Source organism: Hippocampus zosterae, chromosome 16 (assembly GCF_025434085.1).
Source record: "Hippocampus zosterae strain Florida chromosome 16, ASM2543408v3, whole genome shotgun sequence".
NCBI classification, from domain to species: Eukaryota; Metazoa; Chordata; class Actinopteri; order Syngnathiformes; family Syngnathidae; genus Hippocampus; species Hippocampus zosterae.
In genome coordinates this window covers 17,660,552-17,681,132 of record NC_067466.1, presented here as the reverse complement: position 1 = coordinate 17,681,132, position 20,581 = coordinate 17,660,552, and the positions used below count along the sequence as shown (strand labels likewise).

At 45.3% G+C, this 20,581-nt stretch overlaps 5 protein-coding genes across 7 annotated transcripts; all 5 read right to left on the bottom strand.

The window, feature by feature from the left end:
• Positions 1-1,950: 1,950 nt before the first annotated feature.
• On the bottom strand, positions 1,951-7,788 carry slc37a2 (solute carrier family 37 member 2). 2 transcript variants are annotated; one of them, XM_052047194.1, is made up of 18 exons: positions 7,179-7,788; positions 6,254-6,335; positions 6,075-6,165; positions 5,541-5,619; positions 5,315-5,450; positions 4,816-4,892; positions 4,047-4,213; positions 3,931-3,968; positions 3,673-3,819; positions 3,414-3,504; positions 3,282-3,344; positions 3,091-3,176; positions 2,861-2,909; positions 2,711-2,784; positions 2,530-2,608; positions 2,347-2,444; positions 2,220-2,284; positions 1,951-2,144 (listed from the first exon to the last, which is right to left on the bottom strand). In XM_052047194.1, exons 1-18 carry the CDS (start codon positions 7,235-7,237, stop codon positions 2,129-2,131), a joined length of 1,497 nt encoding a protein of 498 aa, XP_051903154.1. In that variant the 5' UTR covers positions 7,238-7,788; the 3' UTR covers positions 1,951-2,128. The 2 variants fall into 2 exon arrangements, with proteins under 2 accessions (XP_051903154.1, XP_051903155.1); XM_052047195.1 differs by having other exon boundaries at positions 3,673-3,774.
• A 433-nt stretch (positions 7,789-8,221) lies between these two features.
• ccdc15 (coiled-coil domain containing 15) lies at positions 8,222-12,213 on the bottom strand. The gene is made up of 11 exons (XM_052047205.1): positions 12,110-12,213; positions 11,819-12,030; positions 11,538-11,675; positions 11,376-11,438; positions 10,783-10,899; positions 10,571-10,690; positions 9,911-10,003; positions 9,724-9,827; positions 9,279-9,476; positions 8,542-8,690; positions 8,222-8,455 (listed from the first exon to the last, which is right to left on the bottom strand). The coding sequence occupies exons 2-11, from the start codon at positions 11,981-11,983 to the stop codon at positions 8,406-8,408; spliced, it is 1,197 nt and encodes a 398-aa protein (XP_051903165.1). The 5' UTR covers positions 11,984-12,030; positions 12,110-12,213; the 3' UTR covers positions 8,222-8,405.
• A 95-nt stretch (positions 12,214-12,308) lies between these two features.
• Positions 12,309-14,971, bottom strand: psmg1 (proteasome (prosome, macropain) assembly chaperone 1). The gene is made up of 7 exons (XM_052047207.1): positions 14,770-14,971; positions 13,887-13,990; positions 13,670-13,806; positions 13,252-13,314; positions 12,953-13,151; positions 12,733-12,863; positions 12,309-12,442 (listed from the first exon to the last, which is right to left on the bottom strand). The coding sequence occupies exons 1-7, from the start codon at positions 14,895-14,897 to the stop codon at positions 12,365-12,367; spliced, it is 840 nt and encodes a 279-aa protein (XP_051903167.1). The 5' UTR covers positions 14,898-14,971; the 3' UTR covers positions 12,309-12,364.
• A 222-nt stretch (positions 14,972-15,193) lies between these two features.
• On the bottom strand, positions 15,194-16,917 carry nhp2 (NHP2 ribonucleoprotein homolog (yeast)). Its single transcript, XM_052047215.1, has 4 exons — positions 16,611-16,917; positions 16,344-16,413; positions 15,784-15,889; positions 15,194-15,709 (listed from the first exon to the last, which is right to left on the bottom strand). Exons 1-4 carry the CDS (start codon positions 16,783-16,785, stop codon positions 15,584-15,586), a joined length of 477 nt encoding a protein of 158 aa, XP_051903175.1. The 5' UTR covers positions 16,786-16,917; the 3' UTR covers positions 15,194-15,583.
• Positions 16,918-17,593: 676 nt separating this feature from the next.
• LOC127588473 (T-cell immunoglobulin and mucin domain-containing protein 4-like) lies at positions 17,594-20,566 on the bottom strand. Of its 2 annotated transcripts, none has more exons than XM_052047211.1 (6): positions 19,760-20,566; positions 19,466-19,531; positions 19,195-19,262; positions 18,702-18,786; positions 18,270-18,297; positions 17,594-17,816 (listed from the first exon to the last, which is right to left on the bottom strand). In XM_052047211.1, the coding sequence occupies exons 1-6, from the start codon at positions 19,974-19,976 to the stop codon at positions 17,684-17,686; spliced, it is 597 nt and encodes a 198-aa protein (XP_051903171.1). In that variant the 5' UTR covers positions 19,977-20,566; the 3' UTR covers positions 17,594-17,683. The 2 variants fall into 2 exon arrangements, with proteins under 2 accessions (XP_051903171.1, XP_051903172.1); XM_052047212.1 differs by lacking the exon at positions 17,594-17,816 and adding an exon at positions 17,966-18,175.
• Positions 20,567-20,581: the final 15 nt, after the last annotated feature.

The following is a 20,581-nucleotide window of genomic DNA, read 5'->3' as shown; positions in this document are numbered from 1 at the left end:
AAAATTAATAAAATTTCAAGACATAAGTAAAGGTTTTTTTTTAATTGTGCACAAGATGAATGCGCCAGTGATGGCCAAGCGGGTGTGTCAGAATTAATTGATATGATGAGTTGGGTGAGCCTTACCCTGCATGGCACAGGCTCTGAGCCGGATTCACCAAAACACTGGAGGAAAAAAAACGCCTTGTATAGTAAGGCGTTTTTTTGCCCCCAAAAAAACAACCATGTATAGTAAGGCGTTTTAGCCGAAAAAAAACGAACATGTATAGTGAGGGGTTTTAAGCCGTTTTTGGCTGAAAAAAAACCACTGTGTATAGTAAGGCGTTTTTGGCAGAACGCCCCCCCCCCCCCCTGACCATGTATAGTAAGGCGTTTTTAGTCGTTTTTGGCTGAAAAAAACCCAACCATGCAAGGCGTTTTTAGCCGAAAAAAAAAACGACCAGGAATAGGAGTGCGTTTTTAACCGAAAAAAACCCCGACCATGTATAGTATGGCGTTTTTAGCCCCCAAAAAACGACCATGTATAATAAGGCGTTTTTGACCCGAAAAAAACAACCATGTATAGTAAGTCATTTTTGGCCCCTAAAAACGACCATGTTTATTGACGCGTTTGTAACCGAAACAAACCCCGACCATGTATACTAGGGCATTTTTTGCCGTTTTTGGCTGAAAAAAAACCCGACCATGTATAGTAAGGCGTTTTTGACCCGAAAAAAACGACCATGTATAGTAAGGCTTTTTTAGCCAAAAAAAAACGACCATGTATATAGTAAGCCGTTTTTAACCAAAATAAAACGACCTACTATAGTAAGCCGTTTTTAGCGGAAAAAAACGACCATGTATAGTAAGGCGTTTTTAGTCGAAAAAAACGACCATGTAAATAATGTGTTTTAAGCCCAGAAAAACGACCATGTATAGTAAGGCGTTTTTAGCCCGAAAAAAACGCCTTACTATACATGGTCGTTTTTTTCAGCTAAAAACGCCTTACTATACATGCTCGTTTTTTCCAGCTAAAACGCCTTACTATACATGGTCGTTTTTTTGGGGCTAAAAACGCCTTACTATACATGGTCGTTTTTTTGGGGCTAAAAACGCCTTACTATACATGGTCGTTTTTTTTCAGCTAAAAACGCCTTACTATACATGGTCGTTTTTTTTCGGCTAAAAACGCCTTACTATACATGGTCGTTTTTTTCGGCTAAAAACGCCTTACTATACATGGTTGTTTTTTTTCGGCTAAAAACGCCTTACTATACATGGTCGTTTTTCTGGGCTTAAAACACATTATTTACATGGTCGTTTTTTTCGACTAAAAACGCCTTACTATACATGGTCGTTTTTTTTGGCTAAAAACGCCTTACTATACATGGTCGTTTTTTTCGGCTAAAAACGCCTTACTATACATGGTTGTTTTTTTTCGGCTAAAAACGCCTTACTATACATGGTCGTTTTTTTCAGCTAAAAACGCCTTACTATACATGCTCGTTTTTTTCAGCTAAAAACGCCTTACTATACATGGTCGTTTTTTTCGGCTAAAAACGCCTTACTATACATGGTCGTTTTTTTTCGGCTAAAAACGCCTTACTATACATGGTCGTTTTTTTCGGCTAAAAACGCCTTACTATACATGGTCGTTTTTTTTGTCAAAAACGCCTTACTATACATGGTCGTTTTTTTCGGCCAAAAACGCCTTACTATATATGGTCGTTTTTTTTCGGCTAAAAACGCCTTACTATACATGGTCGTTTTTTTTTCCGCTAAAAACGCCATCATTGTCATGTTCATTTTTTTTGGAGGGGGGGGGGCAAAAAACGCTTTACTATGCATGGTTGTTGTTTTTTTGGGTTAAAAACGCCTTACTAACTTTTTTATTGTTTTAAGAGAGAAAAGTTGGATACTGTGTATATAATGCAATCCCCCCCCCCCAAAAAAAACACAGTTAAGCCAAAAGTAAGGTATGTACACTTTACTGATAAAAGAATAAACCAGTGAGCACAGCACAGTGTGTTAGTGAGTCATTTAAAAAGAGAAGTGTCTCGTTTATGATAAAAAGCGACCGAGTTGCATTCAGTCCCAGATGCGGTCAAACGGTTGTCACGGCGACGCCACGATGCTCGGTGTGACTCCTTTCAAGTTTCCTTATACCTGCAAGGCGGCAGCACCGTTAGGTATGAGCATAGATAGGAGGAAACAATATATATGTCTCGATCTGCTACTCACCCTCTGACTCGCGGGATGCGTACGCACCACCCTTGCGCTTCCTTGTAAACGAGCCTGGACAGAAACTGTGCAGGAAAAACTGTCAAGCCACGTTGTTGTCTAACCGCGGCTCCGTGCCGTCGCTTACCAGACAGGCCAGCACGTCGGCGGAGATGAGCATGTAGAAAACGTTGTTCCAGCCCGACGGCGAAATGAGCCCGGCGAAGAGAGGGCCCAGCGCGGCGCCTGCGAGGGGGCGACCGAACCCCGCGTTAGCATCAGCTTCCCATCAAAAATGCTAACGTGCAGCAAAAGACGGCCACGTTCTTACCCACTGATCCCGTCCCGTCGATGATGGCCGTCACCGTGGACAAGGCCCTGGAGTTGCCTCTCAGACTCTCGTGCGTGCCCTGAAATAAAGTGATTAAAAGTGGCTTTGAAGCAACCCGTTTTTTTTTTTTTTTTAACAGAGTGGATATCTTTGCAGGAATGAAATCATCTGTCAGACTTACCAGGTCAGCAGATACAGCGGTGGTGATGAGGGCGTACGGTCCATTGACCAGGCCGCCACAAACCAAGAGCATGCCTACAAGGAAATACCGATTGACTCCATATGTCGTGTTATCGAAGAGCGGCATCAACATTTCTTCCACGGATCTTACCAATGGTGGTTCCGAGGCTCCGCTGTCCGATGTGGTTGTAGAGGAAAAGCTGCGGCGGGGACAGCGTGGTTAATAACGACCATCACATCAAGGCTAATTTCTGTTAGCCCGTCCGTGGCGTTTCACATGACACGTTAGCATGGATAAGGAATGCTTGCAAAAAATGCGCGTTATCAAGTTGAAGAAAGTTTAATTGGAGAGGTTAAACTCGGAACGGTGGCAAGACTCACCATGGGGGCGGCGACAAGCAACATGACGCAACACGTGGTGGCCCTGCCGCCCGTGTAGTCCGACACGACGCCCGCCATGATGCCGCCTGTTGTGCGTCAAAGACTCAACATGAAACGCCGTCGCGCTAAGATCACATCGGGATGAAATGATGGAAAGGATGATTTTTTTTTTTTTTTTAATCGGGCCTTACCCACGATCCCCCCCACATCGAAAAGCGTGGACATGTCTCCGGCTTCTTTGGCCTCGAAATGCGCTGAAAGACAAAACGGGCGTGAATACGGGCGGTCGTCCGCGTACGACTTGCGCTCGGTCGACCACCGACCGACGTTGGAGATGTAGAGCGGCAGCCAGTAGAGGAACGTGTAGCTGACCAGCTTGGCGAAGAGCAGACACAGAGAGAACTCGACCACGCCCTGTGGGACGCCGGCGCAAGGTTAAAAAAAAAAGTCGTATTTCATGACTTGAACAAACAACTTTTCCATCCACATTTTCTGTCGCCTCATCTGTTTTTAAAAAAAATTCAACTTGAAGTCCAGCGCGGCGTGCGAGCAAAATCTAAAAACGCGGCGCAGAGGCCTCACGGGTATGCTGAGCGCTCCGCAGAAGCTGATGGCCTCCGAGTGCCCGCCGGCGTCGTCGGCCGCTTCGGCGACGATGGAACCGTTGGCCACATGCGACGGACTCTGCAGGAGAGGATCCGTCTCACCACTTTCACTTTCCAAGTCATTCTGACACGCGCACACACACACACACACACAGACAGACAGAAACACACACACACACACACGCGCTCACGCAGCTGTTTGGCAAGCGGGCCGGCGAGCGGCGCGGATGCTCACGTGATGCTGCGGAGGACTGCAGCCGACGTCTTCGGGCTCTGCGGGACGTGGCGGGCAGTCAGAAGGCGCGAGGGAGAAAAAGGGCGAGCGGGCGGTTAGCGGGCGAGCAGACTCACTCTCGACCAGGAAGAAGAAGCAGAGGACGCCGGTGGAGGCGATGACGAGGCCCGGCACGATGAAGGAGAGGCCCCACGCCGACGACACGAAGGCGCCGGCGATGAGCGAGCCCAGGATGTTGCCCACCGACGTGTGCGAGTTCCACACGCCCATGATGAAGCCGCGTCTGGTGGCGGCGAAGGACAGCGGCGCTTCATTAGGCCGCAAAAAAAAAAAGGGAACAAAAGACGCGGCGACGCGGCCGGCCGGCGAAGCGCTTTGAATTTTTTTCTAAAAAATAAATTCTTTACTTGTAAGGCAACGGACACGCTTTCTGTTTTGAATTCATTGCACGGGTCGTTTCTTTCAAATGTTACTTCCTGTTATGAAATTTCAGAATAAGAGCTCAAGAGTGCATGAAGGGAAACTGTTATTGTTCTCAAGGCACAACTTGTGTGCCACAACTTTGGGCCCACTTGAAAGCTTGAAAGGGATTCAATTTCAAAGGCGGTTCCTCACCGGCACGCTGACTCAGCTCAACCCCCCCCCCCCCGTCCCCCTGCGGTTTCCATATTGTCAGGTGCAAATTTCCGCACCTCCCTTCAAGGTAAGCAGGACGCGCACGTGCCGACACTTTCTGAGAATCGCCTTTTTTTTGCGCTCGGGGTGGGAATTTGCGAAGTCGGATCGCGGCAGGGTGTCGAAATGCGACGCGCGTGAAGGAGACAAATGCCGAGTCATCGCTATTGGGGGAGCGGGGGTGGGGGGGTGGGGGGGAGAGATACTCACTTCCCTTTTCCGAACCAGTTGCCGACGCAGGCCACCACAGCGGGCCAGCCCGTGGTCTGCATCAACCCATTGAGCACCTGCGGGATGGGGGGCGAGGGGGGGGGTGGACAGAAGTAGACACATAAGTCCCAAAACAAGCAGACTTGTCACCCCACCCCCCCTCCCCACATACACTGTTGTGTGTGCGTCAGGCTAATCCCCGACTTGTGACCGCGGTCATGTGACTCAGCAGCCACAAGTCAGCTGATAAAAAGAGAGCCTTGACCGCAAGACGCCTTGCTGAGTCAATTCTGACTAATTGGCAACAAATTGATCGTCAAAACAAACCGAGAAATATTTAGATTATCAATGCTTTTACTTTGGTATAAAATGGAATCGATTTTTTTGCTAACTTGACATCCTGTTTTGAGAACAAAAGCATTTTGTTGGTTTCTGTGCGTCAAAAGCCGCGCTCAAAACGAAGTCGAAAGTTTTCGGAGCTGCGCCTCACACGCCGTACCTGAATGAAGGCGTAGTAGCCCAGCGAATGGATGTTCCAGTAGAAGCCCAAACCGAACAGACAGGTGAACAATCCGCTCATCAGCATGCCGAAACTCAGGTAGTAACGTAGCGGCAGACGCTCCCCGAAGATCCCACTGCGGACACGGCGGGGGGGGGGGGGGGGGGGGGCACACACATATATGACACGCTTGCACGCGTCCCAGCGCCGAGCGGACGGGACGCACCTGAAAAACATGCCGATGGCGTAGGCCACCAGGAAGGAGTTGTCCAACACCCCGAAGAGTGTGTTGTAGTTGTCCTGATCTGTACACAGCGCACGCACGCGTCAAATGTGTGTGTGTGTGTGTGTGTGTGTGTGTGTGTGTGTGTGTGTGTGTGTGTGTGCCCGGGGCTCAATAAATGTTGACAAAGACCGTGCCGGATGCCATTACGTGGCTTGAATACACATTTCGCTGTTTGACGATACAGTTTGAATTCTGTTTTGTTTTCTTGAGTCGGGTTTTGCGGTAAATTTCGACTGTTGACCAAGTGGCGAGTCAATAGCTTAAAGCGTGCGCGCTGCTTGGAAAAAAAAAAAAAAACAGGCGGGTGAGGATGAACGGGTGTTCAGGAATATTTAGGGTCAAGGCATTTTTTTTGGGGGGGGGTGGGGTTGTGTTTACCCCTTTGGAATATATTTTAATCAATCAAGGGTGCTCGACGATCTGTCAATAGTGAAGATTTTCACCTCCAGCAGGTGGCGCATTCATGGCGCTTACCAAAGGGAGCCCAGTTACACCACGTGACATTGTTGGTGACGTTCACGTCGGTCGGGCGGATGACTCCGCTGCAGTTTCTGTGGAGTTCGTTCTGGAGGTGGGGGGGGGGGGGGAAATATGGAAGGGCATCAAGGTGAGTCCACAAACACGCCCGACGCGCCATCGGGTGTATCGGCTACCTTGACGATGCTGATGGGCTTCCGAGACAGGTGGTAGGCGGTGTAGAAGAGGAAGGTGAGCAGCAGGATGAAGCCGCGGTACCTGCGAAGGAGACGTGGAGTGAATGTAAAAATGGAGACATATTCTAAAATACAGTACCTTCTTTTTTTGGGGGGGTGGGGGCTTCCTGCTTTCAACAGTAATGATAGGAATTACCGCTGCTCCAAAATGTCCCCAAAATGGAAACAACAGATGCTTATTACATTTATTTGTGTTACCAGGTTGCGATACAGCGTTTAATGGTAAAATCCTCACATGGTTGATGTAAAAAGAACTTCTTTAATGCTTTATTAAGGAATAATGAAGCACTCAACTGTATGGTAACTATGTTGTTATAGAGATTTAAGTGTTTAACAGATTAAAAACGTAATAATGGGGAAATGCTCAAAAACAAAAAGTTGAGTAATCACTCAACGTCTCGTCGGTCAATAACGCACCGGGCCGCTTTAAAAGGGTGAACATTTTGTTTTTCGTGCTAACAAAAGCCACAAACATGCCACCGGTTGCAGCCGGATTCGTTAAATACTATAACTATCTCCGTTTATCCGAGCGTATCGATTCGGTAAAGGTCAAATCAGTGGCGGCTCGGGAGGACGGCATGAACCGCAAATTTTTTTTCGCAGACGCTGGTGCGGTTCTCACGATGCCAAGGCGCATCATGAAACCACCACGGCGAGCACAAAGGTGTGACAAATGCGTTTATTAATTCAACATTGGCGACGGGTTGTGTTTACTGGTGGGTATTGATTGTCTATATTGATGTGGTTAGGCAAATCATTCACCGCCCAGATGAGAGATGAGATGATAAGGTGGCAGCGAATGCGATGTTTACGGACACCAGGAAAACTGGAGAAAATAGTTAGCCGCACTGTTTTGTGCACTCACCAGCTATCCCGAGAGAAGGCCGTGATAAGACGAATGCCGGGGGCCAGCGACGTGCCCATGGTCGATAAAAGATGTCGTTAGGGGTTAAAAAAATAAAAATAAAAATAAAAAAAGAACCACTCAAACGCTTCTTCCAGTCATGATGAAAAGTTTCGACGAGATCCTGAAGGCACCGCTGAGGTCGAAAATCTGCTGATTATTAGCGTGTCGTGACGGCGATTGTTACGTTCATTAAATATGAAATATTCGGGGGAACATGAAATACGTGCTTACTTGTTTCGCTATCCTGTCAAAAACGACATTTAAGGCACTGGTTGAAGAGGAAAAGTGATGCTAACTGCTGGCGGAGGACCGCAGCGGCCACTGGGCTTCCTGGTGAGATTCGAGGTCCGCAGACATCCAGACGACGTTCCCCATAGTGGCTGAGTTTAAATACAAGGCAGCACGACCTCCAGAGGAATTCCAACGGCTGCGAAAAAAAAACCTCACAGACGCTCGAGTGGATGTGCGGTAGCGAGAGGTGGTTATTAATAGCGAGAGCTTGATTTTTCCACACGCTTTTCCAGACCGAAAGTCCCTACAGACACGTGATCGAGTGGGTGACGTCACAAGAACAGGAAGTAGTCGAGGAGTCGTGAATTTACAATTGACGTTTTTTTTTAAAAGAAATTTAAATATACCAAAAAAGACGTAGGTTTTTATGGTACCCGTACTTCAGTATTTATTGATGTTAAAAAATAACTAATACATGTTATTGCAGCCTAATTTTTACGTGTAGAATTTTGAAGGGAGGAAATGAATTCCATTTTAATAACGAGGCTGTAATACTGTTGTATTACAGCCTTGTTATGGATACTGCTGCTGTGGATACGTTAGCACTTTATATGCCTATAACTACAACTTTTTTCCCTTGCCCCCCTGGGCAGTAAGGTCAGGGGATGCCGTTAATATTGATCAACTGTGGGCATGTGAAGCCCTTTGAGACTGCTTGTGATGAAGGGCTATACAAACAAATGCGACTAATATGAACTATTCCATCAAGAAACAATCAGTCATTTTAATTAGCATTTAAACTCATTATCTACACACAGAGGTTGTATTAACATGTAAAACCATAAAAGCCAATCCACTATTTCAACCTTGAAACAAAAAGTTTGCCCAGCCCTGGAGTCAACGTATTTCTCTTTATGTTCGTTTGATTCTTGGTCAGCAGCTCTTCAGCAGTTTTCACTTTAAATCCAGACTCAACACGGCTGCATGTAGCGCCTGCGCATATTCTGCCAAGAGAGATGTGTCGCCTTTAGTATAGTTTTGTTCAAATGACCGCAAAACCTCGCTGAGCGATGTTGGCATCCAGCAGTACCTTTGGGATTGTTGTGGAAGACGCAGTTGTTGGCGCAGGTGTCGGGGTGCGACTCCCAGAAGGACGACGCGCAGCAACACAGCGGCGGCAGGTCCAACTTCTTGTTGGCCATTCGGTCCCTCACTTGGGATCTCAGAGCGTCAACGTACCTGTTCACAAATCAATTGGCGATTAGACGTCGGTAAAATGACAATTTCATGGATAGGCGACTGACCCCAAATACATTTCAGATGTGCCAGAAGGCAGGTTTGGTCAGCCCTGACCGATTAAATCAAATATTTGCTCTCTAACAAACAGATAATGACATTTAAAAACTCACCTGCAAGCAATTAAAAACAAGAATTAAAAAAAAAAAGTTTAAATAAATACTAAGAGTCTTGGAAAATAGTCAAATGTTCTGCCTGGAATTCATATCTTTAGCTTTATAAGAGTAAAGGAACTCCCCCAAACTCCAGGTTGTCGAAAGTTGATTCTCCTGAATATTTTATTTATTATGGTTATTAATTTTTAAAATTTATTTATTTTTCTTCTTTCTACCTACATTCTTGCTGCTGGAGGCTGTAAATTTCCCCAGTGTGGGACAAATAAAGGATATCTTATCTTATATTGGAATTATCCGGAAAAAAAATCCGTATCTATCAGGTCCTAATTGATTATTTCATGAAAGTTTCAAAGTCTTCTGCTGCAAAGCACCAAAGTGATCTTAGCGCGAGGCCATCCGAAGGCCTCGTGACAACCTGCCGGCCACGATGCTTTTGTCGCTCTCTCGTTTCCTCCTCTCCAGGTCGGCCGCTCTCTCCTCCTTCTCCAGCTTGAGGCGGTCCAGGACGAGCATCTCTCGCTCCTGCAGGCGCTGGCGCACGTGCGAGAGCTGCCGGGTGCGCTCCAGCTGCCGCTCCTCCTCCAGGCGAGCTTTTTCCTTGTTCGCTTTGATCCTGAAAAGAGGCAAAGGGATTCCATTTGGAGTTGCCGTAACCAACCACTTTGTAGTCTAGTAAATCATTTCATAACTGTATGTTTGTATGAATGGTAGGGTTGTCATATTTTAAAAAAAAACAACAACAACAACACACATTTCATTTCCTTTTTCACATTAAAGTGAAATTGATTATTTTTGGCCCGCGAGTGTATTCCGAGCGGCCGCGCTGCACGCCAACATGTCACATTGTGATCATACGTCACCTGGCCGTCCTTTTCAGGTGCTTCCTGTGCTGGTCGCTCTCTTTCACACGCTGCCGCTCGACGCTCATGAAGTGGCGGCGGTGCATCAGGAACTGCGACTGACGCTGTCAAAAAAATAAATAAAATAATAATTTTCAAAAAGATGCACCATTTTTTTACTTTTTTTTTCTTCGCTATAGAATGATACCTGTCTTCTCAACTCCTCCTGATCCTGCATAGGCCACATAACCTTGTCGATCCTCGGATCAGATGTGGAAACGTCCCACCTACGTGCAGTTGTCTGAAACATGTCAACATCGGATTATAATGTGGCTCACAAATGTGAGGCAGTTTTAGCTGGTTGTCGGGGGGGGGGGGGGGGGGGTTCATCCTTGACAACTAGAGCCGTTAATATTCTCATGACTTGTCTTTGCTGTTGAATAGCTGGGCTCTTCTTTCTACCAAATTGCAGGTTTGCTGGAAAAATACATGCGGTCAAAGGGAAGCATTTGGTTCCAGGAACTACAAGTAGCAAATATTCGAGGCACCTGAAATTTTGGGAGAAAATGTGACTTAAAGACTTTTGCATCGTACTTTTAAAAACACACAAACAAATCGCTAATCGTTGCAACTTCCTTAAATGGTGGGGGTAGAATGAAAGGGGATAAACCTCACACATGGTCTCTTTGGCTGACCTGATTAGAATTATTTAAAGAAAATTTAAAGAAGTTCAGGGGCTATATTTGATACCGTCGATCTTGAGATAAAGAGGAACTAAATGAGTCAGGAAGACTATATTTTGTTGGGATGCAACGACCGGCGGACATAGTTATGTTCAAAGGTGAGGATTGAGTGTGGTTGGACACACCAAAACGGATCTGGTACTGCTTGCTGGGTATCTCAATAGGTCACTTCTGTAGTCATCTTCATCATCATCATCTTCAACATCCTCCTCCTCTTCCTCCCTCAGGACATCACATTCAGTTATCTGTCGAATACAATGACCATTTCATACGTCACATGATGTTTAGCATTTAAAAAGGAAGAATTGGAAGTGTGGTGGGGACACGTAACACTCACATGTCTGGTGAGTGAGATCTTCCAGTTGTCCGCGGCGGGCTCTGACGTTTCATCGATGGACTGGCTGGTCTGGCAGGCTGCCAGTTTGAGTCGGACCTGACGGGTACTGTCGCGGAGCTAGAAACACATTTTTGAAAACATGCTGGATGTCAGTAAATCTTGAGAGGATTTTGCTTTTTCTTTCGGCTTTTGTTGTTTTTTTTAATGTCGGCACATAAGCAATTGCTTCATTCAGATGAAATCATTCATCTCAATACCATCCCTAGTGACCTCAGGTGTGCCCCAGGGCTCTGTACAAGAGCCTCTCCCCTCTTCATCACATTCATTCATTCCCATCTGCAATATATTACTTAGACACATCATTAACTTCCATTTCTATGTCGATGACACCTGTTGCTCTATAAATACAGTTGAGTTAAACAATGACGCAAGAATATAAACAATTTCCTTCAGTGTCCCCTTTGCTCACGTTAAAAGTCTGACTTCATCCTTCAGAGCAAATGATCACTTCTTTGTTACTTTCTCTCACTGCTACTACTGTGGGTATTTTCACTTGACAGAATGGGCACGAATGCCTCTTGCTTCTCCTTTACCTCATTTATGTTTGTCTTCCCTGGCACACGATGTTGCTTCAGGATTCCCCTGTTAACGAGACCCTGCACAGCGTTTTAGAAGATGCTGTTAGTACTGAAGGTGTGCAGACACCCCATTTCCTTACAGTCCAAACTAATGCCACAGATCGTGCAGTACTTTACCGTTGAATGTGCTTCCTGAAGCCGCCTCTTGCTCATTGCAGCCACACGACGACGCACTTGCGCCTGAAATCTTCGCAGGCTCTCTTCATTCTCCCTCTGCTTCTCCGCCTGAAGCTCGTCGGTGTAAGAAGCCAAGTCCTGAGGTGAAATAAAAGAGTTATCGGGCCGTATCTGCCGTTTTTGAACTTACTCCACTCCGTGAAATGGAAGAAGAGTGAAAAGAAATTTTATAAGATTTGTAACGGCTGCATTCGACTACAAGGCAAGCTCCGGGCACTCACACACGGATGCTCCTCGAATTCTTGGCCGTCCTCCACCCAGGCTCCCACGGCCACCACCGCCTGGTTCCTCTCGGCCAACACCTTGCTGGCCCGGTGCTCGTTCCGCTGCTTGTTGGCAACTTTCCCTCGAGTCTGTTTCGCTGCCGTCGCCCGGGTAGCGAGCATTGTTGCCAAGCGGGTCGCTCGAGGAAACTCGCGAGTTCTAAATTGAACTAGTTTCGGGGAGTAGGTTTAATGTTGCGTGCACGTCGTTTTGGTGGGTCAAAGACAAAGATGAAACGGTCAACTTACATTTACTTGTGTCAAAGTGACGTTAAAGAGATTCGAGTTTCGCTCGCTTGTCTTTTTCTTGGTCAAGCGTCCCGACGGCTCACTACTGCCCCGTAACGCACCGGAGTTGCAATGCACCACTATTACTTCGAATTAAAAAAAAAATCACAGTTCCAGGTCACATGTTTCTTTATGACGGTAATGACGTCACACACTCACGTTTGGTTCACGTTTTTATTATTAAAAATAGGACAGTATTTCAGCACATACAAAGTTTCATATGTAAAGATTACTCTGAGGGTCTCTGGTTCTGACAATCTTGCGGAGGGCGTCAGAACTTGGACAAGCATCCAACTGAAAGAGAAAGAGAGCAACTTTTCAAGGCGGCATTGCAAATGTGTTATAGGGGACCCATGTTCGCGACCCCTATGATACATTCAGTTTCACCAGCATATACAATATTATTAAAAAGGAAGCGTTTGGGGCCATTTTGAGATTGCTTCGTAACAATTCATTTGCCATAATAATATTTAGCACATTCAAAACTGTGAGCCCATTTCAACTGTGTCGCGTACCAAAATGGCAGCATCAACGCTCATAAAGGCTGATCAACTCGAGTATGGAGGTGTAGAAGTGCAAATAACCTTTATGGACAGCCGAAGCTTGGCGAGTGCCGGCTTGTAGGCCTCCATGGTGACCGAGTCGGCGCCGATGACATCACTGAAGCACTGGTAGACAACGGCGGAGATGCGGTGAACTTGGCAGTGGTTCAACACTAAAAACAGCCAGTTGGAAAGTCAATGAAAAAAGTGATTTCCAAACACTGGGCTACATTATCACTTTGAGGTTGTGTCATGTCAAAACCTGCAGCTGGAAGTCCATTGAGTATGTTTGGCTGCTCCAGGGCAGGGCACACAGGTGGTCCATTAAAGGTGGTGGTGTGGAGGGAGCGCAGGAAGGGCACCGAGCTGCCGCAGAGGTAGTCGGCGCTCTTGTAGTCGGCCATGGGGCTATCCGACAGGACGGTCACGTGCAGATCTCGTTGCTGCAGGCAGTCCAACACCTGCACACAGTCAGGTGCCACACAAATGGGTTTTCCACTCTGTGACAACGAGTCGCTCTAAAGTAGCCACGGCACGCTAAAAAAAAAAAAAGAAATATACCTTTTCTGCCCACTGGAACTGCTGATCTTCCGCAACATAGCACGTCAACTGGCAGATTAGAACCTATAGAAGGAGACACACAAGACATTGTTATCACTATTGTTGTTACTAATAACATGGTGGAACAGAATTTGGGAGGGGGTGGGGGAGAACCTTTGGAGGGGCAATAGTTGCACAACCACACACAGTCAAATACAGCAGACTCTATGATTGATAACATTTAATTTTATCACTTAAAAAAAATGTAGTGCACAAGAAAATACATTCCACAGGCTTCCATGTGTATGCCAAAGCAGGAGGTGGCGCTGTAGCGCATAAAAATGAGCCCAATGCGGACAATCGAGGAGCCTGAAGAATGTTATCCATACTTTTTTTTTGGGGGGGGGGGTGTCGTCAAAGAAAAGTCTTTTTAACTTACAGACGGCTCGTCCCTGTGTCGGTAGAAGATGCACTCGGACTGCTCGTCACTTCCTGCCCGGCTCCTCTCATTCCATACGGATGCATGTCCCACCGTGTCCCACTTTTCCGAGGTGAGAACGTACACCGACAGAAACCCTGGTAGAGACCAGACGTCAGTGTTGAAGTCTACTTGGGGGCGGCGTGGGCATACTCTTGTTTGTGCTGTGTGTGCTCACTGGAAGCGTTGTGTCCCACAGCGAGGATGAAGTGAGAGCATGTCAGCTTGTCCCCGGACTTCAGGGCATCACACACCTCGGGACTCCAATGGAGACAAACCTGCCTGATTAAAAGACGGAAGAGGGTCAGGAAAAAAAAATGAACAAAAATCTCAAAACTCAACAAAAGGTACAGCTACATAATCGACTTTAAATTGACTTTTTAATTTCTTACAAATAGTTGTGACTTTGGAGTTCCTGCCTACAACGGAGGCAGCTGTCAAATATTTTTAGAGAAGATTATTCAACCGGGCCTGATCTGGTGAGTGACGTGGGTGTCAGCGAATGAAAGCGTATATCGAGTTGGCTGTTGTGAATTCAAGTTAGCGGCTGGCTGATAACTGGCGAACCGTTAGCCAGTCTATTTATTGTTTGCTGCCAACAGCTCAAGAGATAGACTGGCTGAAGTTCCAGGGGTGACGGTGCCACTTTCAAGCAGCAGCTAAAGCGACCCATGTTCAAGTCGAACGGTATGCAGAGTTGCAATATTAGCAAAGAAGAACTTTGGCGAAGCACAAACGTCATTGTAATTTGGCGTCTTGATGATGAATCGGTGTCTCCACGCGTGAGTTTAAATTTGGTAGGATGCAGGGATTGACATTTGCGTCTCGCGAGAGTCATCGACTTCATTACTGGGTTGACGGAGATCAATAATTCTTGATTCTTCGAATATTTGACAAAAGGATGTCAGTTAGGCTGCTGAGACAGCTGGGAACGGCTTTCAATTGGGGGGGGGGGGGGAATGCATGAGTATGTCTGCTTGTCATACATACTGTTCATCGGGGGCAACGATTTCTGCTTAATCATAGCATCCTCCGATTGGGTTAGCTAGCCTCATGGTTACCTCTTTTCCTCGAGTTCTTTGCGAATTTGAGCGTCTTCTTCGTCCTCGTCGAGCGTCTCTTCGTCGTCATCGTCTTCATCCACAGCCCGAGAGTAGACGGTCACAACCTCGCCGAAAAACGTTGCCATTGTCTAGCGAAAGTTTGGGTTAATGAAGAAAAAGACCGGACAGGAAGTACTTCCGGGTATCTTCCGCAAATTACCAATCTTTTCAAAGTAAGACGATGGATTAAACCGCAACATACACGTATAATTTTATTTTAATGACAAGTCGCTATAAAAGGTACCCTTAAGTTTATTTGATATCCAGTTTTAATTTTTTTTCAATTGCCTATTTCTCTTCTTATGTGGGTGACGATGAGCATTAAATCCACATGCATAATATGACATGCAATGCAAACAAAATGAAGCATAAGCGTTGAGCCGTGCATGTACATTGTTTTAACTTTTTGTTCAAATCCAGTATGGTACATTTTTTTAGAGTACATTTTGCCTTAAGGAGAGTGTATATTACAAAATTCATACACAACACTTAAAAGTCCACACAATTCTTATCTTTAATTAAAATACATGTATTTCTATTAAACATCAAACACGATTGGCAAGCCTGATGTCATTTTTTTTATTTGAAAAAGAAAAATACAATAAGTTCACATTTCACATGTTACACATAAGCAGCAAAAAAAAAAAAGATCTGATCTAAAGCTTTAGAATGAAAAGTCCCCTCACATTCCAATACATTTCCGGCATCTGAACCTGAGGGGACGCATCTTGCAAAGTGTCATTGTCCTGTTGGATGAGTTGCGCGTAAGCGCTCATAACGGTTTGGGCATGTTGGTCACTTCCTCCAGACACTCGTTGTATGCCTCCTGATAATCTTCGTGAGGTTTGATCAAGATCACGCAGGTGGGCCTCTTGGAGCCCGCAGATGCGCCCAAATCCTGCAGAGACGGCGACGGATTAGCCACAAAGCCTCTGGACGCAACCCCGCACAGAATTGTGAGGAGCAACTCACCACTTTGGAAGGGACGTAGGCATACGGCAGGTTTTTGTCCTCGCACATGACCGGCAGGTGGCAGTAGACTTCGATGGGGAGCGTGTCGCCGGCTAACAGCACGATGCTGCACGCGAGACAAAACAGGAGAAAAATATAGAGAACTTTTCACACTGCCACCTTTCCAAACAAAGTCAATGATTACAGTGGTACCTCAATTTAAGATTGACCAACTTTTTTTGTGTGTGTCTTTATGACACTGCCCCTGGTGGCAAAGGCATGTGCATTAGAAGGAGCAGCACCATGTCAATGGAGCATTGATGTATGAAAACGTGATACACAAACGTTTTCTGTACATCTCTAAGTACACCACTCTAGCGTACTTAGTAACACTTGAATGCACAAATCACACAAAAATTGCCAGGACTTGTCTTGTTGCAATATTCTTTCATTTAAAAAAACGTGGTGCTTTTGTAAGAAGGCTGCAACGTAGATTTTCGTAATCGATTCATTGTCTCGTCTCAAGGGCCACTGCAAAGTTTACATGGGGGGGGGGGGGGGCAACAACAATGATGACTCACCCTTTCTCGCCCTTTCCAATGAACTTCTGAACTTCTTTCACTCCTCTGCGGATGTTTTTAAGTTTGGACGCTGAAAAGACAGCCACCGTTTTAAAACACATAATTACCAACTAAAACAAATAAAAATAAACATCTTAACATTCACTTAGCTACATAGTAATGCTAAAACGCATGATTTAAGACGGCGTCGGGGCATTTAAAGCTCCAGAAAGAGAGTCAAACAAGGATACAAATAAACAATATGTCCGGTTAAATAGTAAACGTTACCCTTTTTGACGCATTTGTAGAGTTTCTTGCTAAGCTTCCTGGTGGCTAGCGGCTGCGCGATAGCGTTCACGTTGGCGATCAACTCCTGGTAAATCTCCTCAGACGTCTCGTGACTGCCGGCCGCCGGGACCTCGTCGGCGCTGGACGCCGCTTTTTCCTTCTTCACCTTCGTCATACCCGATCTCCAAATCGATCGTTATTATTTAACCTATTACGCAGACTCTTAGCTTTGCTAACTGTGGGCAAACGGTAAAAACACATGTGCTTGGGCTTCTACGTCTTCCTCTGAAACGAGGCTGGACGCAGAGTACCACAGCGCTCCCACTGGATCGGAGTGTAACAACAACAGATAACCCCAATATAAAAGTTAGGATTCCTAAAAATGTAAATCACACGTTCGATTAAAAAAAAATAGAGTTAATTTTAAAGAAAACTACGCAACTCAAAGGTCTGTGGGACCTTTGAATTCACTTCTTTTCTTTCTTTTTTGTATTCTTTAATTGCAGTTTTTAATGTATAGCAATATTGCAGAAAATACTAAATATGATAGTGACACTACTGTATTTTCATCATAAGTGTATACAAGATCCCGCTGCACGCATTTATTTGTGTTCTACCCCACGCCCCCCCAAAAACCCTAATTGAAAATGTAAATGGTTAAAAAACATTTTCTTTTGTTCTCAACATGGTCTACCGAGTGGTCAAGCACCCAATACACCTTTATCCATATTCATACCTTTTAATTTTTCATCATTGTTCAGAGAGAAAAGTGTCAAGAGTCTTGCCACATTTACAGTTTGCTATTCAAACGCGTTGAATTCCTTTCAAGTTACTTTGCATGTAATGCCCTCGCATGTGGGAAAGGAGAGCCACAGTCACAGCTACACTTTTCAGCATTTTAATAAACTATAAACACAATAACATTCACGCAGGAGCTCCCGTCGACTACAGCTCACCCCCAGGTCCTTCACACGCAAGATTCTTAAATAGTTCGCTTTAACAATTGCCTTTTAATGAAGCCTGTCAGTCGACCAAAGATGTGCTGCAGCGGCATCGCGGAGGCCGTGGGAGCGTCAGGGTAAATAGTCGTATTCATCCGTGTCCATCTGGTAGATGTTGTCCACGGCCGCAGGTTGGTTGTGCAGGTGCAGAGACGACGACGTGGAGCTGAAGTGCGCCGAAAGGACGCTCGGAAGCTGCTGATGACTGCAACACATGTTCAATGAGTTGATTTGATGACCAAGTTGGTGTCGAAAAACTCAAATCCGATAAATTATGTTCATTTTTTGTGGCTGCGTCTGCATAATTCGGTTTTGCAGTACAAATAGTGCGCTGTACATCAACTATTTGTCCCATTTTGGACTTTTTTTTTTGTTGTTGTTGCGCTTAAGTGATGCTGCTTGAAAGCATATATCGCAACAAGAAGCGTGGGAAAAGGTTAGGCGTTTTTGTTTTTTTTTCTCGACAGAATCTGCTGAGTGGTTTGTCCTCCACTGGTTTCTTCGAACTTATTCTGCACGGCGTGACTCATCCGTGGCGGTCTGAGTCGCGCTCGTCGACGCATCCTGAGGAGATGTCACTTCAGAGACGCGGCACCCCTCGCAATGATTCAGAACACGTCAAAAGCGTCAATGTGTTGAGCCACAACATCAAACTCACATTTTGGTGAGACGCTGGCGTCTTCTACCTGCAGACAAAGACGAAAAAAAAAAAAAAAAAGTTCAAGTCATAGGTTGCAATTTACATTTCATGACTTATTGTCTCTTTTCATGCAAAATAATGGCGTGAAACGCTCAAAGTTTTGGGCTGGAATGTTGTCCGGAATTTTATGAGAAGAAAATGGAGGATATATTTGGGACCCTAATTTTAGAAAGATGAATTATTAAAGTCAGAATTTTCTGAGAATAAAGTTTGTTTATATTTGGGTGTCAAGTAGAAACGTCTCTGAGATTAAAGTTGGGACTTGACAAGAACAAAAGAATAAAGTCACACGTTTTCGGCATACAAAATGTTAATTTTGATGCGGAAAAAAATGTCTTCTCCTTTGACAAATGGTCGGCCAACTATCTTACGGCGGCAAGGGAAACCTACCGATGATGATGCTGATGACTGCGCCAAAGAGGATGAGCCCAAAGATGACGCCTGTCGCAACCATACACCCTTGGATGTCACGCTTCTGATTATGAAGACAAAAATGTCACATTTCTTCAGAGAAACAGTTGAAATTCATTTAAAAAAAAGTAGCATGAAGCAGCCTCACGAGACCATCGATGAGTTTCTTATCCCGTGATATAATTGGATTAGCTGGGTGAACATCCAAGGCTATTTTCCCTGATTTTATGTCAAAAGATAAGCAGAGCTGCAATGAGTTTTGTTGAAGACGCAGATTAGGGAACAACATTCGTTTCGCAAACGTGTGGTGAAGACGCGCGGAAAATATTTTGAATTGTTGAAAAAAAAAATACATTACAAGTCTCCTTGAAATGATTTGCGGTGTTCCTCAAGGCTCTGATGTTTGCCCCCTAGAGTTATATACATCCATACTGCGTGGACACAGTCTGGTGCATACATGAACGCATCTGACCTCGGTTTTGGTTTTGATATCGATTGAGGAGGAGGAAGTATTGAAGCCTTGAGAGGAGGTCATCTGAGCTGAAAAAAAAAAAAGGGGGAAGGAAACGTCGACCATTTTAGCGCAGCTGTGTCAGCTTTACATACTTGTATTTGCATACAAATATATTACAGCGATCATGGGAAAAGCTTCAACAAGATTTTGATGAAAGCGTATTCCAACCGAACGACGTCTCTATTTGTTAAAAAAAAAAAGATTCTGCCATTTTCTGTGTTTGCTGCACCTGCTGTACTGACGGCAGCAATGCTCCCCGCAAACATGTCAGTCTTTAAAGTCGTGCTTTGAGGGGCTGAAACACAAACAAATATTTCTAAAGAACAAGCATCAATATTACAGTCATTATAATCCTTTAAATAAAAACACTACAAATGCATCTAAAATAATATTTTAAAAAAATTAATACTTGAGCGCGAATGTTAATCGATTGCACACTGCATACACTAATATAGATCATCGTTTATTCTGCAATTATCCAGTTTTACTATTTGGCAAAAAACTGAAGGAAGAACTTTCTCACCGTCCATTATGATCAACTCGATGGAGTGTTTCTCATCATTGAAGATGCCAGGCACATGCACCCGGCAGCTGTACACTCCGGCGTCTTCCACCCTCGCGTTCAGGATGGTCAACGAAACATTACCGTCCTCCAACCGGCCCAGCAGCTTGTACCTGTCGCTTTCTTCCGTCACGCTCTCACCGTTGGTTTCAGCGATCTGGGGACTGCAGCCATTCATCGGCAAAGCTCCCCGGCCCCAGCAGACCCACAAATATCCGTAATGGATGATGTCATACGTGCACGACAGCGTGACGTCCTGACCTGCGATGGCCCTCACGGACGACGGGCTGGACTCACAGACTACGAAACAGGGGAGAAATAGTGACTAACCCAGTTGCTGTTTGTGCCATCAATAATCATGTTGCTTTGACGCAATCTGATGGGATATTGGTGTGAGAGTCATTTAGACAAAACCAGTCTTTTGCCGCCACCTAAAAACCTAAAACAATAAAATCCATCAAAGGTAACGAAAGACCTACTTTGCCGGTTAGCTGTAACCGATCAGAGGGCCGAAGAAAAACCCGCTGATGTCATCGGAGACCAACAAACAAGTTTCTGTCATGTAATTTTCATCAGGTTACCTGTAAAGAGGCAGCAACAAAGGAGCACCGTGCTGAAGCGTGTCCTCATCTTCATGCGATACCGGCCACAATCATCACCATCATCATACACGTCCAGATCAAGATTGAGACGAGCGTGCAGAGGACGAGTCTAGATTCCTTTTTTTTAAGTTATGAACTTTAGCTGAGAAGCAGCATGTGCACACATGACTTCATTTCTGTG